General features: G+C 40.6%; 3 protein-coding genes and 1 long non-coding RNA gene across 7 annotated transcripts; 2 read left to right on the top strand and 2 right to left on the bottom strand.

The window, feature by feature from the left end:
• Positions 1-829: 829 nt before the first annotated feature.
• LOC127771251 (uncharacterized) lies at positions 830-12,463 on the bottom strand. Its single transcript, XR_008017118.1, has 6 exons — positions 11,512-12,463; positions 8,122-8,335; positions 6,246-6,323; positions 2,034-2,076; positions 1,564-1,641; positions 830-1,364 (listed from the first exon to the last, which is right to left on the bottom strand). It is a non-coding gene; the product is annotated as an uncharacterized LOC127771251 (long non-coding RNA).
• LOC127771248 (protein SELF-PRUNING-like) lies at positions 1,142-2,688 on the top strand. Its single transcript, XM_052297114.1, has 4 exons — positions 1,142-1,342; positions 1,522-1,583; positions 2,196-2,236; positions 2,448-2,688. Exons 1-4 carry the CDS (start codon positions 1,142-1,144, stop codon positions 2,663-2,665), a joined length of 522 nt encoding a protein of 173 aa, XP_052153074.1. The 3' UTR covers positions 2,666-2,688.
• An 8-nt stretch (positions 12,464-12,471) lies between the features above and the next one.
• On the top strand, positions 12,472-23,333 carry LOC127771250 (uncharacterized). 4 transcript variants are annotated; one of them, XM_052297116.1, is made up of 5 exons: positions 12,472-15,845; positions 17,157-17,274; positions 17,345-17,458; positions 17,894-18,081; positions 21,563-23,326. In XM_052297116.1, the coding sequence occupies exons 1-5, from the start codon at positions 15,781-15,783 to the stop codon at positions 21,681-21,683; spliced, it is 606 nt and encodes a 201-aa protein (XP_052153076.1). In that variant the 5' UTR covers positions 12,472-15,780; the 3' UTR covers positions 21,684-23,326. The 4 variants fall into 4 exon arrangements, 1 of the variants encoding a protein (XP_052153076.1); XR_008017117.1 differs by lacking the exons at positions 17,157-17,274; positions 17,345-17,458; positions 17,894-18,081 and having other exon boundaries at positions 12,472-12,850; positions 14,556-15,845; positions 21,509-23,333; XR_008017116.1 differs by lacking the exons at positions 17,157-17,274; positions 17,345-17,458; positions 17,894-18,081 and having other exon boundaries at positions 21,509-21,666; positions 22,399-23,333.
• LOC127771249 (protein LITTLE ZIPPER 4-like) lies at positions 16,538-18,029 on the bottom strand. Its single transcript, XM_052297115.1, has 2 exons — positions 17,881-18,029; positions 16,538-17,191 (listed from the first exon to the last, which is right to left on the bottom strand). The coding sequence occupies exon 2, from the start codon at positions 17,181-17,183 to the stop codon at positions 16,884-16,886; it is 300 nt and encodes a 99-aa protein (XP_052153075.1). The 5' UTR covers positions 17,184-17,191; positions 17,881-18,029; the 3' UTR covers positions 16,538-16,883.
• Positions 23,334-23,565: the final 232 nt, after the last annotated feature.

The raw sequence follows: 23,565 nt of genomic DNA, 5'->3' as shown, positions 1-23,565 counted from the left end.
TATTTATGAAAATTTTCAAACATGCATGGAAGCATTTTTCATGATAAATACTAATATCTTTTGTTCTTGTCAAAACTTAATGATTTTTTATATATTAATAAGTCTGGTGATTTCGTTGTGAATCTCAAGTCTCAAGACATGTTGGTTCATACGTTTTTCAGAGGTACTTATAGAGATAGGATGTATGTATGTGTTTATAATGGTAAGTGTCCGCGTGTATATACGAGCGTCTGTGTATCTACTGTGTTTCGAAAAAAAAATAATTTAAGGTTTTAAGATTTGGCCGTATATATACTTCCATCTCAAAACGATACATATTTATGAATGGAGTAAAATAGTTACAAGTTTTTCGGTGTCCTACAGCCTTTTCAAAGTGTTTCTATATCAAGCAAAAGAAAAAAAAGGAACACCGCATTTTGATAAGCAGATACTCCATATAGTACCGTACACATCGTTATCACAAAAGGAAATAAACCAATTTTTGCAGAAGACACTCGAGCAAGTTTCAATGGCACTCTCAAAGAGAGTGAGACTTAAACTGTCCTTGCTATACGGACTAACTGTTTCAGGCCTTTTATTTAGTGCGGTATGTGTGAATCTACCTCCGGTTGGGACATTGTAGGCGCAGATATAGATGGCAAGGCACTTTTCTTCTTTTGAGAAATGTAGGTTCTATGCCTTGTTTATCAGCAAGCTCGTAAATACTATAACTCGAACAAATGCTCTCATATGGCACATTTTAGAATCAGGCTATTTTCTTGAGATTCAAACATTGAAAAAGAGGGTGAAAAAGGAATAAGATTTTAAACCTTTTGGAGTTGTGTGTCAGTTTAATAATTAATTCAGCTGGTACATTTAGGCGAAAATGAAGATGGGACAATTTACATATTTTCTAATACTTTACATTGTTTATACATTTTCCTTATCAGTTCGATCCATCGGCTCCACGCAGCTATAAATAGAGCCCCGGCCGGCTCTCCCATTGTCATCAGCAAGACAGCAACCACTCGAGACTGTTTATCTCGTGTTTACCTACACACCACGAGCTACTAAACACACACCCTCTCGATCTCATCACCAGTATTCACCTTCTCTCCCTTCAGTACGTTCTCAAGAGATTAGCCTCTTGCAGCTAGCCACCATGTCTAGGGTGCTGGAGCCTCTCGTCGTCGGGAAGGTGATCGGAGAGGTCATCGACAACTTCAACCCCACGGTGAAGATGACGGCGACCTACAGCTCCAACAAGCAGGTGTTCAACGGCCACGAGTTCTTCCCGTCGGCGGTCGTGTCCAAGCCGCGTGTCGAGGTTCAGGGCGGCGACCTGAGGTCTTTCTTCACACTGGTCTGTGCCTGCCGCCCCTCACCTGGACATAATTAATCAGATTAATTATCAGCTCGCACACAAATTGACAAGCTTTCACAGCTTATGAGCTCTGTGCATCTGATATGAAAATATATGTCAACATAGTAGGATAATGATATTATCTAATAATCATGAGCGTGTTGGTGGATGTTCTTCAGGTTATGACAGATCCAGACGTGCCAGGGCCTAGTGATCCGTACCTGAGGGAGCACCTCCACTGGTAAATATATATCATTATTTTACAAGTAATTAATCCCCGCTGAGGCCATAGATGGCTCCTATTGTTAAAACATGAATAAACCTCATGAGTATCAAATATTCATGAAAAAATATAAACCAGAAGTGATCTGCAGATACATGGCTAAATTAGCTAGGTCATTGATGCTACTCCTTCCGGTAAAAAACATTATGTTTTGGACATTTACACAGCCTTGTTAATTTGTATTACAAAACATTGGAAAACAATATGAACTCATAATTTTATAGAAGTACCTTTTTAGGACAATCTACACACAATTAATATAATTTTCATGCATCCAATATAAATATTTTAAAAATTATATATGGATGTCCAGACTCAATTTAAAGTTTGACATGAAACATATCTAATTAAGACAACATATTTTCATGACCGGAGGAAGTACAGTGTAGATAATAATTAACTTCTTACCTAGCGAAACACCCTCCGGTAGACAACCACTGCAAGTTCCTACCTGAACCAACACAAATGGCCATCACTAATATAATATATGCTCAGCTACTCATAAAATAGCGCTCAATCTGATAAAGTATGCGCTTTAGTTTAACATAATTAATATATTGACCCTGGCAGGATCGTCACTGATATTCCTGGCACCACTGATGCTTCCTTTGGTAAGTCCTTTTCACAGATATATATATACGTACACCTTGCTTTAGCTTTTACAAGTTTAATAATTAAAACGAGAGCTCTGATGAGCCCATGGCTGTGCACAATACACGCATGATGCATGCTGATTATTGGCTTGTGATCATCTTTAATTTCTCTGAACAAACTTACACGAATAACCTATATATATATATACATGCATGTATGTATGCGCAGGGAGGGAGGTGGTGAGCTACGAGAGCCCGAAGCCCAACATTGGCATCCACAGGTTCGTCCTCGTGCTGTTCAAGCAGAAGCGCCGCCAGGCGGTGACCCCGCCCTCCTCCAGGGACTACTTCAGCACCCGCCGCTTCGCCGCCGACAACGACCTCGGCCTCCCCGTCGCCGCCGTCTACTTCAACGCGCAGCGAGAGACGGCCGCTCGCCGCCGCTAATTAACCAAACTGCCAAAAACCAAATTAAGCCCCTCTTGCAGGCATGCAATATGCCTCCTGCAATATTAATTGCAGATGCAGCTAGCCTTCCAAACTATATATTGCAACTAATTAAGAATGGACTACTACATATATAATCTAGGGATCGATCGAGCTAGATCACCTAGTGGCATATATATATCAGCCACTATTAGCTTAGCCATATATGAACCAAATAAGAACTCGGTGCAGCAAGCGCGAGCCACTGTTTAGTTCGTCAGTGTAGTTAATTGGTATATATGCCTATATATCCGTGTCTGCAAGAGCTAGGTGAGACACGTGAGACGTACTCGCCTCGTACGTGTTGCACTATAGCTTGAGTCAATCTCAAGCTCCTGCGTATATCCAGCTGAAGATCGCAATGTTCGCCGGCGGCGAAACAGCTGGTGCTGGGAGAGGCGAAAGGCGATGCATAATGCATTGTGTTGACTGGGAGCAGTTTAAATTGACGTGTCGGGCGGCGAAGGCAGGAAGAGGAAGTGGCCATGGCTCTCTAGTACTCACTTTGTCAGTTACAAGCTACTATATTTATCCTGTTATGTGCGTGTGTGAGTGGCTGCAGCTAGCTATATATGCACTTTTGCAGCTTGCAGTAACGTGTTTGTACTTTTATGGCATGATCCTAGTTTGATTTCGATCGTTTGCTAGCTTGGTCTGATTGTGAGTGTTTGATATGACCATCATATATTTTTCTCGATCGATCTGAATCCCGTCCTATAGCTAGCTTTCCTGTGACAAGATATGCATTGCTATTTATATAGCTCAGGCCGGTGCATATATATGTTTAGTCGTACTCTTGCCGTATCTGTTCTAGGTGGTTGTATAATGTTAATATGGCTGCGGATGAGAAGAGCATCAATTCTTGGCCTCCCCTTTCCCATCATTTGCATTAACCTTTTGGTTGATTTGGTAATATTAGATCATTAGCATATGTGCCTGCAATGGTCGTGTGCTGCGCTAGTTTTATGCTTCTCTCTAAATCATTATATATGCCTAGTTATATATGTATGAACAAGTGACACAAAATTATATATGCCAGGCTGAGGTATATATCTAACATGCATGCTTGCCCAGCTGGAATTAATTAATTTGTAGAGGCAATATACGAAAAATTCATCACACACTTTGCACAACTAATTTGAAGTGCACGCCTTCAGATTAACTAGCATGGTAGCATTGTTATATTTTTTTCTCATATAATAGCTTAAATATTTTTATATTTATTATTAAGATATATTAAAAATAACAACACAATTTTGAATTTCTATTGTATTGATAGTTATTTATTACTTTCTAATTTCGAATTTTACTTATTTCTAAATTATATTCCTATATGGACTCTAGACTCTTCTCCCAATCATGCTTATTTTTAAAATTTTGATTTGAAGCTTAGTTATTTATAAATTGTATTTCTGTATGGACTCTAAATTCTACTTTTAATTTTTTTTAATTATGACTTTCAGTTAGTTCAAATTCCTATATGAACCTTATATTCTTCTTTCAATATTCTTATTTTTTAATTTCGAATTTATGTTTTTATAAATTATATTCCTATATGGACTCTAAGTTTTTTTCCAATATTCTTTTTTTAATTCCAAAATAATTATATTCTTATATGGACTCTAGACTCTTATTCCAATATTGCTTATTTTTAATTTTTAATTTTTAATTTTAATTATTTCTAAATTATTTTTCTATATGGACTCTAAACTCTACTTTTATTGTTTTTCTTAATTTTGACTTTCAATTTGTTCTAAATTCCTGTATGAACTCTAGAATCTTCTTTCAATATTCCTTTTTTAATTTCCAAATTTTTGTTGTTTCTAATTGTATTTCTATATGGACTCTAAACTCATCTTTTAATATTTTTTTTATTTTTTAATTCCGAATTTTATTCTTTTCTAAATTATATTCTATATGGGCTATAGAATCTTCTTTCAATATTCCTTATTAATTGTATTTCTATAGGGACTCTGACCTCTAGTTTTAGTTTACCTATTTTTTAATTCCGAATTTCAAACAGTTCAAAATTGTATACCGGTATGGACTCCAGTCTCTTTTTTCTATATTCCTTATTTAAAATTCCGAATTTCAGCTGTTTTTAAATTGTACTCCTATATGGACTCTGTTTTTTTTCCCCGATTAATGTGAGAATTTCTAAGCTGTGAGAGTGAACGTGAAGGCTCCTTTTACTATTCCTTTAATAAGTTATAATAGATTTGTCCGATCCCTTTACTCAAGGTTCCCCATGTACTATAAGTACTTAGTACTAGTATATAGAGGAGGCGGGAGAAAAATCTATTTTGTGGTGTTCTAGAGACCACCTTAGAAGTGCAATATCAGCTTAGGCAGTCCTTATATTTTAGGATAAAGTGAACTTTTTATATGGGGTTTATCTAAGTCAATCAACTAATAGTCCATTAATAACGATGAAAAAGAAAAAGAAAAGTGCGTGTGTGATGGTATTTCGTAAAAATTAGATTCGTTGATGGTAATTCGTAGAACCAATTACTTGTCAATGGTAAAACGTAGAATTTATTAAAAAAGTATTATGTCTAGCTATAGCCTTGCAAAGTCAAGAAAAACAAACCTTGTATGGAAAATAACAGATAATAACTGATTTTGTGCTGTCGTGAATTAATATAAAATGCAAATGAACAAAATGAAACGAAAATTGTCACACGGAACGTACTGCGTACTGTAGCCAGGTGAATGAATCAATTGCTCCCTCCAGTCATAAATTTGATGTTTAACACAAAATACGTTAAGCGTGACTTATATTTTTTTTTAATATTTGCATCATATTTTTTTAATAAGATGAATGGTTAAATATCATATCTAAAAATCAACAGTGTTATATATTTAAAAATTGAGCAAGTAAATGGTTGCACAAGTTTTGGCCATAAATGGAACTAAAATTGTCAAATTTTTAAGACTTTGCCCATCAAACTTATATTAGAATAAGTTGATGCATTTAAACAAAGCATTTTGAGAAAACTATTAATGGTCAAAAGTTTCACAAGATTTTGTTTTAAATATCAAATATTTATGACCGAAGAGAGTATACAATTACAATTATTTAATGGGATGGTTTTGCCAGGTAAAATGGTTAATATTGCCGAACAAATTAAGGTAGAGCAGTCTGCTCGTTAATGCAGCAAACTGTATACAGAACTATAGAACTATAATATATCTAGCTAGGATGATAAGGGGAAAATACACTAGTCTCTTGCAGCCTTGCATGCACAATGCAATCTGCAACCTCCAGACTAACTAGAGAGAGACAGAGAGAACTAGGTTTTGGAGTAATCATTAAAGTGTCTTAATTCTCAATGTTATCGATCGTATTTTTGCTTTAGTTATCGTAGATTTCTTTATAAAATTAACTGATATATAGTACCATGGATTAAACATGTACCATTAGAAGAACGAAGAAAGGCATTGATATTCACTGGAATCCTAGCTTACTATTAGAGCATATACATCAAGCAAGCAAACATGTCCAGGAAAGAAATAGGACGAAAGTACATGTGTTACGTACCTTTTGACGTCCATGGACCTTCCAATCCTTGTCGCTGTAATTTGTTCTCTTAAAAGAACATGTATACATTAATCATCACTGCACGAAGCAATACTTTTTATATCAGAGATTATTCTGCTTGATACTAAAATGTGCAAATTCTACACCGATACTGTAGATGACATATATGCATATGGTATTATTATGGTTCGAAACTATAATAATATCACAGTATATAAAAATCATGATGCTGTGGCTATAATTAATAGGTCGAAATATATAATGTAGTTTTAAGAAACTACATACGAATTTAGATGGCTTGACAAGAAGGGGATTGCACCTTGCAGCTCTTTTGAGTAACATTAAGTTCACACGTAATAAGAAGTGGAGTACGTTACTAATTAACAATTACCGAATTGATATATATCATACTCCTGTCACTGCTAGCATCCAAGCTAAGCTATAGTAGGTTTATAATGCATGTGCGCTCCTTCTTCAGTAATATATATCTGTATATGTTTTAATCCAATTGACCAATATTCAGCATTGGCATTGCATATAGCCGCTGAAGCGGGTTTAATTTGTTAATTGTTATAGAATCTTTTGTCCAGGACTACGGACTATACCCCGGCAAAGGAAAAAAAATTAACTTTCCCAAATATAGGAAGCAGAAGCAATCTTATGGGTCATCTGTTTTTAAATTAAAAAAGGTTGGTCAGATCACACTTGAATATATCGGCACTCAATACTAGCTAACAATAGATTAGCCATACAATCCGTGATGCATGATACGGCATGCACCTACCAGGGCATATACACCCAATATTAAACTGTTCATTAATTCCACTAGTTTGTTCTCATATACTAACAATTGTTTTCTGTTTCCAAGTAAGTAATGGGTTTCTCTAGCCTTGTAAGAAAATGAAACTTTAGTTGATTTCCTGATATGTTCAGTTAAGCCGCAACAACATTGTCTCTTAACTCTCAACGCCACCAGCTCCAAATTAAGCACATCAAACCAAAACTTGTTACTAGCTCCGTCCCAAAAAAAAGTTCATTTTTCACCCATCTCACACATATCAATATAAAAGAAAACGACTAGAATACCCCTACTTTATTATATCCCCAATGTAATTATTCATCACTTTATCTATACTCTCAATATCATTATTCCCTATTTTTCACAAACTCCGATGCAATAATTACTCTAAAAATGAATTTATTTTGTAACAAATACAAGGAGCTAAAAATAAATTTAATATGGGACAGAGGAAGTAGATTATACAGTATTACTTTATCCTGATCACTTGGCCAAAAGTGCTGACCTTACTATTAATTTGTTATAGCCCCAGACAGTCTATGAACAAGGGCGAACATTTACGTGTTCATGAGCATCTGGCGCCAATAATTGCATACTGTGTTCACTCACAATGTCCACGGTCGATCCAGAGACTAAAAAGAGTATGCTGCTCGATCTGCTACCGCCAGTAGTATCTTGCCAAGAGTGCAAGACTTTTCGCCTGGATAAGAGTGCAAGACTAGCTAGAGTGCAAGAGTACTTCGGCTTTATCTTCCTGCTACAACCATATATCTCAGCAGCCAGTGTTTACTGATCTGTTTGCACTATCTTGCAGGAAAATCTATTGCAGATTTAATAACGAAATGAGCTAAATGAAAGCTTTGGAACTTACGTTAGATAACTACTGTGGCTACACACATGCATCTTTTTGTCGTTAATTCTCAGGTCATGTTTCCCTAAGTGTACCAGACGGCACACCATTTGAATTATCAAACAGCACCGCCGTACAGCGTGCTCCAATAAACTAGCATTAGCAAACATGCGAGACATTTCGCAGATTTGACAGGCAAAAATATGGGACGTAAGAGAGGCACTTACAGTATTGCTAGGTCTTTGCAACAGACAGGATATTCCTCGGTCTTCGAGCCACTCCAGACTTGAAGGTAGCCTCACCGACGTGTCGAATCCTGGATACCGTCTTAATCTTTGGTGCTTTAACCCCACTTCTTCACAGCCCGCCGGAATATGAGAGTACTCCTTTCTTCTGTTCATCCCCACTCCTTGGCATGATTACACGCATGAAGCAGCAGTCCTGCTCACAAACTCACAGTTATCCGCTTAATCTACGTTATTGCAGGGTCATGCAAAAATAATGTACATTTTAGCAATGCATGCTCTGAAGTTATTTAGATGATCAGAAACTGGATCGCTGTTTCAGCTAATGCCTATTAGAGTGCAGTAGTGCCCTTCAGTGTAACACTGTAACCATAAGCATGAATATTTCAATTGTGAATTTTTCCTTCTAACAGTTTGAAGCACACTGCAAAAGCTGTCATTCCCCCAGGCACATGCCCCCTACTACAGATCAAGTCCAGTGAACCTAGCTAGCATATGCATCATGGATTACAACTCATATACATGACAGATATCGTACGGTGATTGATGTGCAAAACCCTGTGTGCCTTATTAAATATAGTACGTGTTTTTTGGCCAAGTTGTCTGTTTCTACTCCAAATTTACCAAACAGTACTATTGCCACACAGTTCCAGCTTTGGTGATCAATAGATGGATGGAAGTTACTTCAGGGGATTTTCTTCTTTCAAAACAGTTGAACAAACTCAAAGAGACATTGTAAGTGGGACCTTTGCTAGAACTAGACATTATTGACAAGTTCTATTTCATGCAAGGCTGCATCTTTGAAAATGATAGCCGAGAAGAGCCGATTTATGCATACATTTCTACATAAATTCCCTCCCCGTACATATTTACTTGCTTAGACTTTTGACAGAGAAAACAGTGTAGATTTCATAAATCCGAGTTATCTCTACACTTGTAAGGTTTGGAGAACAACACTTCTTCTTCATAAGATTTAAGAAACTACACCTTTTAAGTGTTTGCATCCTATCCTATGGGCCTGCCACACATCAGTTTCACATGTCTACACCATTTCCATTTTGTTTAAGGGTAGTCTTGTGTGAACAACAGGTGAAATAAATCTGTGAAATATAATGAAAATGCTTACAAAGTGCCAGTATGTGAAATTTTATTGAAAATTTCAATATCATTTTACTTAGTGCTCTAAAAATCAGCATTACTTGGTGCCAAGGCGACAATTTGGCGCAAGATGCAGGATGGCCACCACGATTTGGCATCCCGCAGCTCATTAGGCTGCTGCCCTGATTTGGTGGTTTTGCTCTCCAATCTTACTTTTAGAATTATGTGCTTTGCTTGCTCTCTGCTACGGCTCTATTCTACTTTCTCTCTACTGCAATTGATGATCTGTTCATTTTACTCTCTTGTTTGTTGGGTGCGGCTGCTGTGAATGCATTGGATTGGAGGGCTGATGTTGTTTGATGTACGTGGCTTGTGATTAATTTCTCTTTTCTGAAATCTACACAGTTCTCAACTCTCCATGCCCTCATTGATGTGTTCATATGATGTTATATTGTGTCTACCCTTTTGTGCTATATGCAAGTAGTTGCTCAGAAACCCCTGAGCAAGTCAGCCTTAAGCGGCATCTAGGCGCCGACCATCTAGCGTTTATCGCCTTCTTGAACATTGATTTTACCAAACATGTATTTTTATGTTAATAAAATTTGCTAAAGAAAGATATCTACAACAATATTACCAGAAGTGTGATTCATCTACAGGAGTGGGTTCATCTTTAATACTCCTAGTACTTCAGCATAACAGAAAAGAGTTATGAAGTTTGCTACAAATGCTGGCAGCCTTCTGAAGCAAGTCCTTCAGAATGTAGCTTCATCACAATGCAGTTTTAAAAAGAGCATAATTGGGTATATATACACTAAAACTTTACACCCACTTTTTAACTTTTTAGTACTAACTATCAATAATCACAAACAATTTTTTAATTATGGCAAGAGTGCTGCCTAATGCATTAAAGTAGAGGAAGAAAAGGTATGATTACATGCCTCTCACTTTCAGAAGATGACATGTGGCGAGTACTAAAGAAAGAAAGATTAACTGAGGGCATGGCTATATTATGTCATACAAGAAATACCGTTTATTGAATGAATGAGCAAAAAAAAATAAAAAAACATAAATCAAATGAGTTAATCTCTTCAAGCTAGTAGTACGGAAGAACCTTATTGTTAATGAGATAAGAAACCTGGAATGGATCGGTGGAAAAACTTTGAAAGATACTTCTATTTCTCTCCTTCCAGCTATTCCACCAAATATGAAAGATTAGTCTGCCATAGCTTCTGCCATTTTTTATAAAAATCTTAATTGCCATTGCCAGCCACCATTTGTTTGCATTCATATGATTTTTATGAGCATATCTGCTCTTATAAGACAAAGAGGATACGGCACGTGTGAATTTATTATTTCCTTTTGAATGATTGCATCTATGTGTAACCTAAATAAAATATTATAACCCTACCAAAATTTGATGTGCACTTGAAACACATTTCTTGGTTATATTTCTATTTCACCCATCAAAATTGCATTCTGAAACTATTTCAGATTAGCACGTTACGTGCTCACGCTAATTACTATTAGCAGGTCCTATTGATCCACAAGGAACTGCGAATCACGAAACATCCATCCGTACTCAGAAAGAGAAACAAAGGGTGCAAGTAAAAAATAAAAACTGCCTCCAGTAAATACCTATTAAAGAGTCAAACAACACAAGGAATGCGCAACATTCTAGACTCCAATGGGAACCTTAAAGATGTCCAGCCACGCAACATCCTAATATGGGGAATGTACCGATTGGATATAAAAGAATAAAAGAACAGATATACTGTCAACAATCAATGTAGTAGCAATCTGGATTATTAATTTGCAGAGATGACTGCATTAAAAGATATGAACACTGGTTTCAAAGTGCTCAACTCTTTCAATGCAATGAGGAACTTAATATCGATGCCAAATCAACAAAATAGATATGAAATGTGTAGTATAATACACTTAATTTCTATCACATATATAATTCAAAAATATATGAGATGTCTAGTAAAGTACACTTAATTTCTATCACATATATTATATGCAATACAATTCAACAATCCGATGCTCGTTCAGTTACATTTTGTCCAGACCAAGTATACTGTATACCACTGAACAATTCCCAGACACTACAGCAACTCCAACTTTTCAAAATAGAGAATCATTCATGCTTTTCAAAATAGAGAATCATTGATGGTGGTTTCAATTTGTCCCGGACTCCCCTTCCAATCTACTACAATCCCTTATCGAACTAATCGAACAGAATTCAGACAAGTAGTAGGGGAACCGATCGCTCACCAAGTATGGCTCGGAGTCGGAGCGGCTGCTCCACGCGGCGGTGCGGCCCCCGTCAGCGATCACGCCTCGAGTAACCCTGCAGCTTCCTCTCCCCCCAACCTTCGGTTGCGGGAGCAATCGATCATCGGAAACTGGAACGATTGGGACGTCGCCAGGTAGGTCATGGGTGGACCGGCGAATTCGAGATCGCGGCGGGTCTCGTGGACGCAAGGGGATTCTGGAGGAGGGGAGCGAGGGGGTCCGTCAGGGCAGAGGCGGAAGCGGAGGCATGGCCTCCCCCGCCGCGATGGGCATCGCCGCCGTGAGTGCGCCGGCGGCCGGCGGGGACGCGGGGTCTCGGGAAAGAGAAGGGAAACCGATGGGATTGGAGAAAACGGACAATATGCCACTCTCTGGTTCGGATAAAATGTCACTCAATACAATACATCGGATAAAATGTCACTCAATACATTGCCTACCGGATGAAATACCACTTTAGAGACTTTTGTGCCCAAAATACCCTGGAAAGAGAGAGAGAGGGGAGGGCTGGCCGGCCGGCGGCGGAGGCAGCCACCGGGAGGGAGGAGGAGGCGGCGCGGGGGAGGAGGAGAATGGCGCGGTGAGCAGAGGAGGCGACGTGGAGGGAGGAGGATAGGCCTCGCCGGGAGGACGAGGCGGCGGCAGCGGCAGGCGGGGAGGACGGGGCGGCGGCGGCTGCCGGCGGAAGAGGCGACTGCAATGGAGCTCGTACCTTCGTCCCCGTCGCCGGTCGGTGCTGCTCGCCGCGCCATCCTCCTTCCTCCGCGCCTCCTCCTCCCTCCCCGTCGTCCACGTCGGCCGCCGCTCGGCGAGGCCTATCCTCCTTCCCCGTCGTCGTCCTCCCCTCCCCGCTGTCACTGCCGGCTACCTCCGCCGTCGCCCGGCGAGGCCTTCGCCGTCGGCCAGCCCTCCCTTCTCCCCCCTCTCTCTCCAGGGCATTTTGGGCACAAAAGTCTCTAAAGTGGCATTTTATCCGGTAGACAATGTATTGAGTGGCATTTTATCCGGTGCATTGTATTGAGTGGCATTTTATCTGAACCAATCTTAGAGAGTGGCATATTGTCCGTTTTCTCGATGGGATTGTGTGCGCTCAGCGAGGCCGCATGTCTGGCCCAAAATAAAAAGCCCAGGAACGTGTGTTCCTCATTCGGCCCGGCCCATTTAATCCCATCTAAATGAGCCCATCTAACCCCATCTGCGCGAAGAAGAACGAAGCAGGCCAACCGGAGATGGCGGAGACGAATCGCCGGCCCCTCCTCTCGCCGGCGGGCGGCCGCCGGGCCGGGAGGTCGGCCGGCGACGCGCCACGGCGACCAACCTGGTACGCACCCCCCACTGCGACGAACTTCTCACTCTTGATGCGACCGTTGCACCGACGCCTCCCCCGCCCACGTACATAGGCTTCCAATTACCCCAAGTGGCGATCGGTTCAGAGGCGGCGGTAGAAACGCTGTTTCCGCCGGCAGCGAGGGCAATTAGAGGGCGGGGCGGGGCGGGGCTCTCCCTCCCGGATGCCGCCGTGCGGGGAATGATTCCGTAGGGAAATTAAAGGGGATCGTGTTCCTCCATCCCGCCTTGTTCCATTGCTCAAGTTGCGCGTCCTGCCTGCATACGGGCTGATCATTATGCTTGTGGTCTTGTGTTGGTGTGGGGGAAGAGGAGGAGGAGGGTAGCCCCGCATCCAGAGATAGTTCAAACAAGCAATCAGGTGTTCTTGTGGTGTTGCCATCAATACAGATTTCTCTGTCTACCTGACCTGGTCCCGGCCGTGGCCTGACATGTGCTGACCTTGCGCTTGGTCGGTTTGTGACAAATTAGTAGAATTGTAGCCACATGGATGCTTTGCTTGCGGATTGTTGTACGAGGGGCTTCTTGTTTTCTAGTCATTGAGTCCGACGAAATTTTCTTTGTGCTAAGCTATTGTTCTGATAGAACATTTATGATTTGATGAGTTGTAGTTGGTCAGCGTTCTAAGGCAAGTTTACGGAACTGTAGAATGAATGCAACTTTTTTTGGATCAATGTAACTCTTTCTTGCCATGAAAGGTTGAGAAGGGATGTCTTCTGTCAAAGTGGGTGGAAGGTTAAAACAAAAGGAAAAATGCAAGTTTCTTAAAAAGGAAGAAGAAAAGGTAAAGAAAACGGCACAAAGCATCCTGCTTAGTTTAGCTTGCGTATAAGCCTGGTAGCCTACTTGATGTAACCAATTTTTTTTAGCTAAGATAAGATGCATCTGTTTTGATCGATGATTTTATCAATGTAGCTTTTGACACACATAGTTGTCGCTGATCCTGATTTCGCACAGCATTAGTAGTTTTTAATAAAATGGTTTAGGGGTACTAGAGCATTTCCCTTGTAAGAAACTAGCATTTCTTGTGTATAATTGTTTCAGATTTTTCATCTTTCTGTTAAAAAAAAAAGATTTTTCATCTTAAACAGTAAAACCAACTGTTTGAAGCCAGGGATGATAGCTTGATCTTCAACTAGTTATTCTGTCACCCCTTCCGTGAATCTGGTCGGTCAGGTGATACTATTGTATACTGCACTACACAAGAATTATAACCCACTCGTATTGTATCTTTCTCAAAATGTATTTCATCTGGTTGCCCTACATCTCAGTGCCATATATTTTACATGAATGACATATAAATGTTAAATGCTGCTATGCCCCATAAACTCAATTTGGATATAATCTTCCAGAAGAAATGGAGGACATGTTACTGACAGACAATGATCTGTTATGTACTGGGATGCATTTGATTGTAAGGGATTCATGATACTTGGCTGGCACTGTTTTGCAATGATCTTGTGCAGCTATACTCATTTCTACTTGTCCTTGTTCATGATGTACATCTGTTGACATCCAAAACCATCATTTTCGTAGTGAAGAGCAAGTATTTTTACAGAATTAGCAGGTGCCAGGTTGCATTCATGTTTTTGTTTGGCCTCTTGCATAGGCTGCCCAGACCAAATGGTCCCGAAATGAACTATTTATTATCCTCATGTGGTATTTTTTGGGGAATGCAGGCCAAAATCATGGTCCAAGGAAGCAAGAGGTCCTACATATTACCCTTGCATGTCATCTTTTGTGAAAGTTAAAAATAGTTTGACTCCATTTGGATAATTGGATATTGATTTAGAATTCCTTTCATGTCTTCTGAATCAAATGGGGAGAAACGACAAGTAGGCCGTGAGACTGGTATGAGCATCCAACTTATGTGAACTTGATTGTGGCCATATATATCCTTATTTCTATACTCTGGTTTTTGTTGCTTAATGAGGTTGTACTAGTATATAGTTCAGAGTATCATAAAGGCTTCTTGTAAGCCCAGAATCTTTCCTGTGCTACTATCACAATTCACAGGTCACAGCGCAGACCAAAGGTTTGAGTGGAGGGCTATACCACTATAGTACTCAGTTGTATGTTTCGTGGTGAAACTGTAGTAGAAGATAGCAGCTGAGCAGAGGATGATGTGTTGATGTGATCGAGGAATGGTGATATGTATGTTCTGTCAATAGCTCCTGGATTCTTGGATATGTGGGACAAAAGCAAAGTCATGATAAGAAATGTACAGTGGTTCTTGTGCAGCTCAGGAATGTTGAGCTAATGGATTTTATACTATATGCTATATATATTAAATTTGTTCTAATAGAACTTGGTGGCTTGTGAGCAACTCACAAACACATAATCAAACTCAACAATTATAATGCAGTGTTATATTCTCTTAGAGTTAAGCTCTGCACTTTGTACTGACATTTGCAAATGTAGCATTCATCGCCAATATGGAGTAATGACTATGGTAGTTTACTTTAAAGACACAATATGTGTTCTCTAGTGTAGCCAAAAATTTTAACAATTGATTTCAGGTGATCAGCATATTATAGCTGATAGCTAGTGTGATTAAGAAATACTACCTCCATATTTTAATGTATGACGCCATTGATTTTTTATCCAACGTTTGACCATTCGTCTTATTCAAAAAATTTATATAATTATCATTTATTTTATTATGACTTGATTCATCATCAAATGTTCTTTAAGCATGACATAAATATTTTCATATTTGCATAAAAATTTTGAATAAAACGAATGGTCAAACGTTGGTTGAAAAGTCAACGGCGTCATACATTAAAATATGGAGGGTGTACTTGACATCATTGTGTTCCACATGCTGAGATGCCTTTTTTTTTCTCATTGGCAGGTTACTGGAGATTACTACTTCATATTTGCTCATTGGCATATTATTAGTAGATGGGGACTGTTTACTTCACATTGATTTTGCTTGCTCCATACAGAGGCAGAGAATCATTATGGAGGTTAGTGTATTGTTGTTGTGTTTATGTTTTTGTTTATGTTTTTTTTTTCTGCTGTGTTACGCTGACCTTGAGGTTTCTAGTATAGGTTTTAGATAGTGACTCTTTTATGGTCCTTAGAAAGTATGGAGAGGTATACATATATCGTACTGTTTAACTATTTTTTAAAGAAGGGCAAAAGTTATGTCATGTACATGTCTAGATTCATTAACATCTATATGAATGTGGGCAATCCTAGAAAGTCTTTGTGTTTAATCATTAAGTATGATAACAAATCAAAGTATTTTGAAGTATGAATCTAATTGTACAAGTTTTATACACTAAATGTACTTTTATGTTAACTAATTATTAGTCAAAATCTTTCACATTTGACTTTCTGAAATCAAAATACTACTTATAAAAGCAGGGAGTACGTTTTAAAGGCTGAGGAAAAGGCATAAGGGCATCAGCCCCAGTTCCATTTTTATTAAATTAAGCCAACAATTCTTGTACAGTTTGAGTTCGATCAGCACCATATCTACATTTCATTAGGCCATCTTAAATAGAGATCATGTGATTTTTGTTTTTTTAATCCTTTGGAGTATATCCCTAATAAAGAACCTCCATACTTAGTTTTGGTGCTTGATTTGAAACTACTAACGTGTTTATGAGACTTTAATTTGCACAAAAAGGTCTTCAATATACGGATAGGCAGAATCCAAAGTACTAGCATAATGCATTAAATTAGACCGGCACATTATCATCAAACAAGCAGTAAATGACATTTGCCATATTCTGGCTCGAGTGGTGCTGACAGGAAAGCAAGAGCTGCTGAAACATCACTGCCATGTAGTAAGCACACAGCGACCCAACTATGTATATATACTCCTAGTTGATTTAGCTTATATATATCCATCCGTAAGGACCCTGCTACAAACCACTAGGCGCGCATGCAGCTCCATGGCTAAAAACACTAAGCAAACGTTCCTAACACCCAGAGCTAAAACTCTTGACGGCTACAAACTACATAGATCATGAGTTCATGACAGCCACGAAGCTGCATTACTTGGCGGCCGTCTTCTTGGACTTGGGCACGGCCTTGTCATGGCCGTGCGCCGGCGGAGCCGAGTTGAGGTCGGGGAGGGACGCGCGGCCGCCGCCGGCGGGCATGTTGCCGTTGCCGTTAGCCTTGGTCGCGGCCGCCGCCGCCGCCGCCGCCTTCGTCTTGGCGAGCCGCTGCTTGAGCTCGGTGAGCAAGGCCTGGTTCTCCTGGTTCAGCAGCAGCGCCTTCTTGCGCAGCCGCTCGTTCTCCTTCATGATGTAGCAGTTCTGCAGGTACAGCTTCGCGTTCAGCCTGTCCATCTTGTGCCCTGCTACCAACAACAACAGCATAACGAAGTTTAGCAGCCATGTGGCGTCACTGTGTGGACCCCTGTTTTGGACTTATTTTGCGGTACGTTTTTTTTTAATTGCTTTTTCGCATGCTCGAGTCTCATATTATATGTACTCTGCTATGGCTGGAGAGAGGGGGGAAGAAAGACGACATCGAAGCTGAAACAGTGGACTATTGTGCTCGAGATCCGATAAATATTGTCCTGCATACTCAGGGTGTCCCTGCTTTGGCTACATCCTCAGAGGTAGTGTAAGAAGCTGCTGCTATATTACTTTCTTATTATATTCACATTGTGAGGCCAAAACAGAATAGACACTGAAGCTTCTACGTAATCAAGAAAGTGAATTAGCCAAGTAGGGTCACACTTAATAATACATATTTAACATGCTCTTCCAACTACTAATGGAAAATGAAAACAGCTTGAACAAACCAAAGGTGGTACTCCATATTGGAGGAAGCAGATTGCATGCAAAGCAGAAACAAACAAAAAGCGTGCCAAGCGCAAAGGCGTTACGCCGAGAGAAAGTGGAGGAGAAGGCCCCATTTTGACACCCCCGCGCATGATTGTGCATGCATGCAAACAAGAAGAGCAAATCACCATGAAAGGAAGAGAGAAAAGAAAGAGAGAAAAAAAAAGCAAAAGTGACGGGACTAATAGAACATCACCTCCTCTCTGCAGGGAGCTGAGAGCTGTGATGAAGATGCTGCTCGCTGCTGGGGAGTTGGAGACGAGAGGCGAGAGAGGTCGAGCGGCGACACCAGAGGAGGCAGGGTGGGCAGCGAGTGTGAAGTGATGCGAGAGGCTGGGCTACTACTACCTAAGCTACGAGACCGGTCGCTGTGGGGCAAGGCAGCGAGAGGCCAAAGGTGAGTAAGGAACAACGAGAAGGAGCACGCAGTCCTGCACCTCCTCCTGGTATGTGCGTGCTTCTCCTCCTGCCTTCCTGTGCGTGCTGTGCTTGCTAGCTCGTTGCTGTGGTGGGGCTTATTTATAGGCGCAGAAAAGCCTCCCTTCCCGTCCGTCCGGCTCGTCGCCGTTCGTTGGTGGATACGAAGCTCTTCCCCCCCTCGCTGACGCGCGGGCCACCTAAGAATTGGGCGTTGCACGTACGAGTTAGAGCAAGTTCAATAGTGCAACGTACGAGTTAGAGCAAGTTTAATAGTATAGCCCACTACTAGCTCCAATTCATCTATAGCCAATCTAATAGCCAATTCATATAATAGTTGCTTACTATACTATAATATATGGTCGCACCTGTCATATACATATTACGTCTTGGAGTCCGTGCTATAGCCCGCTGCTCTTCTCTCTCATCGTTTATCTTATTAAAATATGTTTATAGCTGGCTAATAGCCTGCTATTGTACCTGCTCTTACGGGGGGATTGTCCCGTCCGCTCTCATGATCGAGCACTTTGAACGCGAGGGAACGAGGGGACGGCGTAAATGGTGGCTAATGATGAGGTTCCGTGGGGGTCCGGCCCTCACGTGACGGTGGCTGCGTTTTTCTCCTCCCCTCCGCTGCACACCACCATGCCGGCACCGTCACCCCGCCCGCTCCATTGCACCACGGCACGGCTAATCTCGCCGTCTCGTGCCGATGTGAAAACATCGTTAGGCCGCCGCACTCTTTTCCCCCCTTCAACAATCCATTCCTATTTATTAAACACAAAAAATACGTACGTTCTTATCAATGCTTAAGATAGTTCTTCTGCTCCGATATACAAGGAAATTTTTTTTACTATGCACCTGGACGATATTTCAAAATATAAGCATTTTCTATATATCTGGTTAGAGGAATTTTACAGTACTTGAGGTACCTAAATTAGGTACATAAATTTTATACTAAAATTTTTAGTTACCTTGAGATACTTCGTACTTAGTATCTAGAGATACTAAATTTTACACTAGAAAGTATGGTAACTCTAGATACTTTCTCAAGAATAATAAAATTACCCATATACTTAAAAAAAAAGCTTATATATTGGAACGGTTGCATAGTTGAATCTCTCCAACAGAAGTGGTTATACGGCTCTCCATCTCGAAAGGGGTTTTAATAGACTATCCATATGTGTTCCCATCCCATCTAACTAACTAATTCATTGCTCCAACCACGTCTTCCTCTCATTCCTTTCCCTTCATTGGATTTAGACGAAGAGGGTGAGATTTGTGTTTCTCTCTGCTATGAATGAATTTAATTGACCATTGAAGGCAAAATTGGTTATATAGCATCGAAAGTTCACGTTTTTGGTTTTATAGCACCGAAAGTTACCGGTTCACTTTAATAGCATCCAAAGTTCACCATGTTCCCATTTTTAGCACTTCCGTCAATTTTTCCGTCCGTCTTGATCGTTATTGATCCAGCCATACACATGATATGATATTTCTACCCCTCATTGACATGTATTATAATTGTACTTGTGAGGGGTAGAAACGTCATATCGTGTGTGTGGCTGGATCAAGACGGACGGAAAAACATGGTGAACTTTGGGTGCTATTAAAGTGAACCGGTAACTTTCGGTGCTATAAAACCAAAAACGTGAACTTTCGATGCTATATAACCAATTTTGCCTTAATTGAAATGGTAGTGTGTTTCTCTGTTGACTGATGTTATGAATTATTTTTGATTGAAATTTTGTTGATCTGATTCTATGAAGGGTAGGAATGTGGGATATAAAGAACATGTTAGAGTATGCAGAAATATAGAGCGGAATGTTAATATGTGATGGATAGAGAGGCTTTTTCGTATGAAGGTAGGAAGAACCAAATTAATTTAGCTCCTCTCTCAATTTTAGAGATGCTCTCAACCAGCTCGTTGCATTGCGAGAGTCAAGAACTTCTTCTGTAGCCTTTTGACAAGGGACAGCCGCTGTAATTTGTGCTAGCTGGTTGTGCCCTAATGATTCAGCTGGCCAAAGCCAAATGGCGAGAGAGCGAATGAGAGAGTGAGAAGACGGTGTGAGCAAGCGAATGAGAGGTACGACGAAGGCTTCAAATGATGATGATGATGGGCCTTGGACGGCCCAAGATTCGTAATGATGGCTCATCTCCGGGTCCTCGCTCATCATTCCCTCCTCTCCCCTTTTTCATTTTCTTCCCCCTCCTCTTTTACCAGGATTATTATTACTTACTGCACTCCCTTCCTTTATTACCACCCTCAGGTGATCATGATCCCCTCACCACCCAATTGAATGCCGCACAATTGTGGCTTCTCCTTACACTCCTCTCTCTCACACACACACCTCCAATTTTTACTGCATGCCGTATGACTATGACATATCCCTCTCATGTATACCTTCTTTTCCCTCCTTTTCCCCTTGGCCTATATCACACGCTTGTTATTGATTTCAAAAGCATCTTGATGAGTATGATAGTGTGATTGTTACAAGTAACAGAATCTGTGAAGAAAAATCCTACTTGCAATCACAATCCTACTAGCAACTTCCAGCGTTCAAAATTTGTTCTAGAATATAGCAACTTTTTCATCAACTTCTTCATCTCAACCTATCACAATCACCTGTCATTTAATTTCTTCACGTACTCCCTCATCTTTAATTAATTAGAACCATCTCTGTTTAATTTCACCTTCTTAGTTCCCATGAAAAACTCTAAAAATGCATATATTTAGTAACGGAGGGAGTAGTAGTAGTATTTGACAGCAAAAATAGGATTGGGGCTGAGAATGGGAGAGGAAGAAATAGAGAAGCGGGCAATGATGCTGGACAGCCTGGAGTCCTGGACTCTCTAGGCTGCATATATAAGATAGCAATCTTTGCAGCTAATACAGCTCCCTGGCCTAAACACAAGGCTTGGCCCTAGCTTGCACAGGGGGATCCTTGTGGAGACATGCGTGGAGACAGCCGGATTACGCTTATGCCCTTTCGGAACTCACAAATGCAAGCTGGTACTTGGCATCAGATGTGTGGTCCGTCGAGGCACGGAGAAGAGGACTGCACCGCACATGCTCTCAAGCTCCGTTTCGTATCAATGAAATTTATATGGATCAAACTGCATATTTGCATTGTTTCTCTAAGATCAAGTTTAATAGCCCACTACTAGCTTCAAATCATCTATAACCAATATAATAGCTAATATATACAATAGTTGCTTACGTACAATTAACACCTAGTCCCACCTGTCATACACACATTATGTTTTGGAGTCCGTGCTGTAGCTGGCTACAGATCTGTAGCCCGCTGCTCTTCTCTCTCTTTCTTTATCTCTTTAAAATATGTTATAGCTGGCTTATAGCCTGCTATTCTACCTGCTCTAACAGTATTATTATGTTTTCCCAGATGGACTATGAATGATGGTCCAGCCTGAGTTAGTCGTGGCAATACCTTTTTCAGAGCACACAGGAGATTGGCACATCTTTTGAATAATCAAGAACAGAGATTGGAGCAGGCACACGGTGAACCAGAGCTGGTGACCGGTACAACGACAGTACAATCTGGTATGTACAGTTTTTAAATACCTGAAAAATTTTAATGGAGGGATACGGGAACGATCTTGTTGCTCTTGTGGCCTTTAAAACACTTCCTGTCTAAAGCCTGAGAAAATTTCATTGCACGTATGGATGATGTACGTATGAAATCATATTTTCATCGATGTAATGATTCCCTGTGACCCGGTAGCAGTAGCGACCTCAACTGTCATGGCCATCCATTTCAATGGATGCATGGAGTCGTCTTTGCTCTGCAGTTGCAAGCTGCTGCCCATGGAGACAGGCAATTAAGATTCCAGGGGAGTACGAGCGTACAACCATGATCACCAATTAAAAGCAAAGCCATCATTTGGATTCCCAGTTCTTGTGCTCATGCCAACCTCACCCTTTTCTTTTCCCTCCCTCGGAGAGATCTTTACCGATCCCGCCGCCCACTAGGTAGAATCTACTGCTACTTACACAATGTTAGCGATCATGATCATGGAAATGAAAGGCAGATCTTACTCGAAATGGCTAATGTTGTCTAGCTTGCTTTCCCTTTTTTTTAAAAATCTTTTTAAGGGGGGGAAAGTTCGCATTGCAAGCAAAGATTCCCTGGAAAAGAAATTGTTAGGATGCATATGTTATGCCGCAGCAAACCGGTTGTCATTGCTGCATTTGACAAAGGTACCTGTGCTTTGTGACAATCTTTTCGATGGTCTTAACCAATGTACATTAGCTGCATTGCTAATTTGTTTTCAGGATCATAATTGGGCTGAAGCTTCTCCCTGCTTCATTTCCCATACACATATTATATACGTATGGCACGTACTGCATCTCCATTTGAATAAATAAAAAGCTGTGCCTGTTGGAAGAAGCTGTTGCCTGATCAGATCAGGGGCAGCAAATAATGAGCTGCATGGTTTCTAGAAAGGCATGATGGAAGAAGGCAGATGCAATGAAGTACATGGGCAGGGGGGCAGAAAGTTAGATGTGCGTGGGCATAATGAATGGGCTTTGGCAAAAAGGCAGAACAGGGCCGGTCAATGTGGCGCATCAATTCGCCCCATGGAAAACTTTTTTCTCCCCTCCTCCCGGCCAACCATACCAGCTAGCACAAGAAATCCAGACACGTTGGCCATGTCAGGGGGTGGTGAAAAATTATCATGGAGCTTGCAGACTCTTGAGCACCCATACCCCCCATAACCAGCAAAATTTTCCTGCATATACTTGCATATGTAGCTGGCCAAATTCCATGCTGTGCCATGCTTGCTCACATGGTGAAAGTGAAGAGTAGGTAGCAGCTATGTAGTACTACTGTGTACACTCTTGGGTTGTGTTGTGTACGCACGCATAATGTGCAGTGTAGTAGCACTGTGGTAACATAGATGGGAGGAGTATTTTTTGTTCGGTGTAGTGGCAATGGGCATGATGGCTACACTAGCCTAGCAAGCGGCAAGCACTCGATTAAGGTGTGGATCTCTGCGCGGCGATACAAGCATACACGGCGTGCATTGCTACCTTCCAAAAACTGCTGCAAGGAACCGAAGAATGATGCCGTGTTTGGACGCGGAGGTTTTTAGACGAATTCCACGAGAAACGACGCAGGACTACCCACATGAACGATCAGGAAAATTACACGTGTTTTGATCTGGACCCGCTGTTGCACTCGCAGCAAACCTGTCTGGTCAGCAGATATTAGTAATCCCTCCGTCCCAAAATAAGTGCAGTTTTGCATTATTCACGTTCAATGTTTGACCGCTCGTTTTATTTGAAAATTTTTTATGATTAGTATTTTTATTGCTATTAGATGATAAAACATTAATAGTACTTTATGTGTGACTAAATATTTTTAAATTTTTCACAAATTTTTCAAATAAGACGGGCGATCAAACATTGGGCACGGATATCTACGGCTTCACTTATTTT

Source organism: Oryza glaberrima, chromosome 4 (assembly GCF_000147395.1).
Source record: "Oryza glaberrima chromosome 4, OglaRS2, whole genome shotgun sequence".
In the NCBI taxonomy this organism is placed as follows: Eukaryota; Viridiplantae; Streptophyta; class Magnoliopsida; order Poales; family Poaceae; genus Oryza; species Oryza glaberrima.
This window is presented reverse-complemented; position numbering and strand designations above follow the sequence as displayed.

What these genes read in the sequence shown, in the direction of transcription:
- LOC127771248 (XM_052297114.1), top strand. Translation starts at nt 1,142, where the DNA reads ATGTCTAGGGTGCTGGAGCCTCTCGTCGTCGGGAAGGTGATCGGAGAG. An exon ending in CTGAGGGAGCACCTCCACTG is followed by an intron (nt 1,584 to 2,195) that starts GTAAATATATAT and finishes TGACCCTGGCAG; the next exon opens with GATCGTCACTGATATTCCTG. An exon ending in CACCACTGATGCTTCCTTTG is followed by an intron (nt 2,237 to 2,447) that starts GTAAGTCCTTTT and finishes ATGTATGCGCAG; the next exon opens with GGAGGGAGGTGGTGAGCTAC.
- LOC127771250 (XM_052297116.1), top strand. Translation starts at nt 15,781, where the DNA reads ATGGGGACTGTTTACTTCACATTGATTTTGCTTGCTCCATACAGAGGC. An exon ending in CTTTGGCTACATCCTCAGAG is followed by an intron (nt 17,459 to 17,893) that starts GTAGTGTAAGAA and finishes TCCTCTCTGCAG; the next exon opens with GGAGCTGAGAGCTGTGATGA. An exon ending in AAGGCAGCGAGAGGCCAAAG is followed by an intron (nt 18,082 to 21,562) that starts GTGAGTAAGGAA and finishes TACCTTTTTCAG; the next exon opens with AGCACACAGGAGATTGGCAC.
- LOC127771249 (XM_052297115.1), bottom strand. Translation starts at nt 17,183, where the DNA reads ATGGACAGGCTGAACGCGAAGCTGTACCTGCAGAACTGCTACATCATG.